General features: G+C 31.2%; 1 protein-coding gene across 1 annotated transcript in view; it reads left to right on the top strand.

Moving 5' to 3' along the window:
- The window catches only part of ABCA12 (ATP binding cassette subfamily A member 12), a 162883-nt gene that overhangs the window by 100446 nt on the left and 58110 nt on the right, over positions 1 to 4327 (top strand). The window contains 1 exon segment of the mRNA XM_039844712.1: positions 2475 to 2614. Coding sequence (XP_039700646.1) covers positions 2475 to 2614 — 140 coding nt within the window.

Below are 4327 nucleotides of genomic sequence, written 5' to 3'. Positions count from 1 at the left end.
TTGTTACCTGAGATTCACTTAAAAAAAAAAAAAAGGCCACTTAAAATGAACGTGCTTATTATTAAAACCAAATTTCCTAGTAATTGTAGGGAAAATGTTTGACGAAAAGTATTATTAATTAAATGTATTCAGTATCTACTTTAGAAATTTATTATATTATTTATCATAAAAATCAGGTTGTAATTATAACTATGCACTAATTATTAGCCAAAACAAAAATTGAATAAAATATCTTTTGGGTATAATTTTCCTGACAAGGTTGTATGATACAAATTCTTCATTCTACGTTTAATTTCTTGAGCATGATTACAAAAAAGGGCATTTTTATTTTCCAAATAGTCCTAGGGCTCCATCAATTTTCCAAGGACCTCTCTCAATTCTTTGATAGGCAAGCCATTCTCTCTCAAAGCTCCTTGTCATTTTTGACATCATCACTGCCAATTTTCTCTCCCTTGGTTGAAAACTGATCTAACTCTGCTGTTTAACCTTTAATTACCAATAACTCTGTTTGTGATTGGAACATTTTCCCCATAATATTATGGAGAGAAATTATGTATCTTTTACAAAAATAGCAAATTATACTTTTCTACCAGGTGCATTATATTTGAGGTGCATTGTCAAATCTTTAACTTAGAGTGTCATATGTTTTGACTGAAGAACTTTACTAATTTAACATTCTTATCTAGAATATTAGTATTTTAGGAATTTTGCACCTATTAAAATAGGAAAGTGTTTAAAGTAGAGAAATAAATGAAGAAGCATATTTTAAGTAGCTTTTTATAACATTTTATTTTTGGACAAGAGACACCACTAGTTCTGTCTCAAGATCAACTTGTAAAATGTTTTTTCCCTGAATTACAAACAGAGGAGTTGCAATGCAAGAGGTGAGGACGATTATGAATGTGAGTGACAGATCTGTTATCTTGTCTCAGACTCACTCTCTGAAGGAGAGGCAATTTTAATCTGTTGAATATAGATTCTAAGTTCCTATCTGCCTATTCCTATAATAAAGGTGATTAAGATCTCAAAGAATGATAGTTTGTATGAAGGAGAATGACAGAACCATCTCCTACCTGGAGCATTGGAATCGTCTGGTTTAACAGGTGGAAGGAATTCATGAAAAGTGGTGATTGATTCATCCACTCTTGAGATTTTTCTCTTAATTCCGCCAGCTGCCTCAGCGTTACATTAGACTTAAAGACAAAAAAAAAAAAAAAAAAAAAAAAAAAAAAAGTTGAAAGAAAGAAAGAAAGAAAAAATGCATCTGGTTTATTAGTATTTTTTTTGCTATATTTCAAAAATGTATCTTAAGGTTGTTTTGTGACATAACTTTTAGAAATACTTCTAAAAGGTAAAACATGTTGTCAAAACTTTTTAAATGAAAGCTTTTCAAGCTCAAGGTCACTTATAAAAATTCTAGAAAATTTAGGTTTTGCTTAATGTCCAGCATGAAATTACAGCCTAGATGAAAGCATGTCTTCTGGAGTTCTCACAAGTTATTTATTTTACCACTGACACTCAACTTTACTGTTAAAGAAACATCCTAGTCCAAGAATGCTGGGAAGGCAAGAGTTTACGCCCACTCTTCACAACAAACGAGATGTGCACGAATATAAGTATCTCATATCTTAGCAATATAGGCAAGAAGAGACACACAAAAGAAGTTAAGGACAATCACCTGTACACCTTGGAAAAGGAGAGCCGGTTTGAGCCCATGCAGCCTGCTGCAAAGCCTTTGAGTTCTCTTTAACGGGGCACAAGAACTGAATCATGGACTTTATCTCTTCCTGTTACAAGGTCACTGAGGTGGGAATATAAAAAATAGCCTTTAAATCTGCCCAGGGGTCATTTTTTCCCGTGTGTGTAGAACTATAAATTGTGTGGTCACATAGAAGAAAGTCATAATGCAGCAGAACTTGGGGAAGGTTTAGTGGCACATCAATGAATGAAGCCACTGAGCTTATAAACTTTGAGATAAAAAACACAACCAATACCAAGTTTCCTTCAAAATATTATATGCAGGTTTAGCGGTGAGATTGGGATTAATCTTATGATGATCATCTTTATTCTGTCAACAAAAAACACGACAGCAGTTCTTTATGTAATTCCTCCAGTAAATTTTCAGAGTAGGTGTGGTGTGGTGTGTGTGTGTGGTGTGTGTGTGTATATTTTTTTTTTAATTAAGTGCTGGTGAGGTGGATCTGTTGGAAGCAATTTTGAAATGTGATTTTCAACCTTTCTAACTCCTCTTGGCAAAATGCATCACTTGTTATGGGCTAGTTTATTGGGTTAAACGTTTATATCTAAAAAAGATTTGTTACTATGCTTTCTAACTGATATCAGAAGCCTCACATCTGTTAACAATGCTAAGGCATATATTTTGGGGTGTAATAACAATAATCTGTGTCAATTTACCATCAGGAAATAGATTCAAAATATATACTAAAATGTTTTATTATACTTTTTTTTTCTAGCACCATTTTGCTTCTCCCTTTATAAAGACATCATTAATATGCCTGCTGGACCTGTGATTTGGGCTTTCTTGAAACCTATGTTGTTGGGAAAAATTTTGTATGCACCTTATACTCCAGTCACAAAGGCAATAATGGAAAAGGTTTGACTTATAAATCGAAGTTTCTATCTTGCATATTAAGATGGTTTTTAAAGTAGCCAACTTCCAGATTTACTCTAGCTGACTCAAATTTCTTTATATCTTACCTACTATTAACCTTAGCTTTCTGAACTGTTAATAATTCTCCACTTCTACCCTGTATATGTGTAAACAATGTAGATTGGGTGGTGCCCTTTGAAGAGAATGAACCATGTTGATGCTTGAGAATTAGATTTATTTAAGCAAGACATCAGAGTTTTCAGTTTATCTCCAAAAATCTTTTTATAACTCTTGTTTAACTTTCGAAGATTGTAAAAATAATAGCACTAGAAAAAAAATTATACTAGAGCATTATATAATTTAACAAAAACAATTCCTAAATTATAGGTTCTAGACTTCATATTTGGTTGTACAATTTAACATTTTATATAAGAGATAGATGTTGAGAACGGTAACATTATTAATAATAACTAACTTTTCATCTACCTCATTTAACTATAATATCATTTCCCTCTCATTTTTAAAAATGGCTTTAATGATTCAAATTATAAACTTAATACTTTTCAAATGATAGAATGAAAGTGAAAAAAAATCTCGGCTTTACCATTACTTTATCATTAAACTATAGTTTCTGTAAATATAACATTATTTTAAGTTGTTTATAAAGATAGACATGAGGTCATCACTGATTTCTAGAATGTTCTTTGTTTTATTAATTGCTTTATTGTTTGATTGACTACACGCTTCTACATAATTTTGCAAAAATGAAGTCATTCCACACTTATTTTCTAAGCGCAGTCTTTTTTTTTCTTTCCTTTTCGTTTGACTCTCGCCTCCTCTTTTTGTCCCTTGTTTATTGTACTCTTCCTTCTATATAAACTAATGTTAGCATTTATAGAGATGCCTTTCTATAATTTATGCACATTGCTCTCATCCTTTATAAATTATTAAACTATATGTACATTCGTATGGAGAGTTTGTTTACACTGTTAAAATTAGGTTACATTATAATACGTTTTTATGTATTGCTTAACTCGCACAACAATACATTGTGAAAATTCTAACAATTCAATAGGTAGAGTCTAATTCATGCATTTTGAAGATTGAGATTTTTTCATACCATAAAATTTACACAGCTAGTCCTCAATTGTTGAATATTCATTTTATTTCCAGTGTTTGCTTTTGGTTTTTGATAATGTAAACAATGTGGCAACAAATATTCTTGTGCATATGACTTTAGATAATACCGTTTTTATTCCAGTGAGCTGAATGTTCAAGATTAGGAATTGAAGAATATCGTATTTTATTTTAATGACTGTTGTCAGATTGCTTTCCAAAAAAGGCTGTTTAACGCCGCTATTTCCACCAGCAATATATGAGAGTATCCTTCTTCTTATATTCTTGAACTAGGATGTTTCTTTAACAGTAAAGTTGAGTGTCAGTGGTAAAATAAATAACTTGTGAGAACTCCAGAAGACATGCTTTCATCTAGGCTGTAATTTCATGCTGGACATTAAGCAAAACCTAAATTTTCTAGAATTTTTATAAGTGACCTTGAGCTTGAAAAGCTTTCATTTAAAAAGTTTTGACAACATGTTTTACCTTTTAGAAGTATTTCTAAAAGTTATGTCACAAAACAACCTTAAGATACATTTTTGAAATATAGCAAAAAAAATACTAATAAACCAGATGCATTTTTTCTTTCTTTCTTTCTTT

Source organism: Pteropus medius, unplaced genomic scaffold, assembly GCF_902729225.1.
Source record: "Pteropus medius unplaced genomic scaffold, Ma_sr-lr_union100, whole genome shotgun sequence".
NCBI classification, from domain to species: domain Eukaryota; kingdom Metazoa; phylum Chordata; class Mammalia; order Chiroptera; family Pteropodidae; genus Pteropus; species Pteropus medius.
Note: the sequence above shows the minus strand (reverse complement) of the source record. Positions and strands in the feature narration are given on the sequence as shown.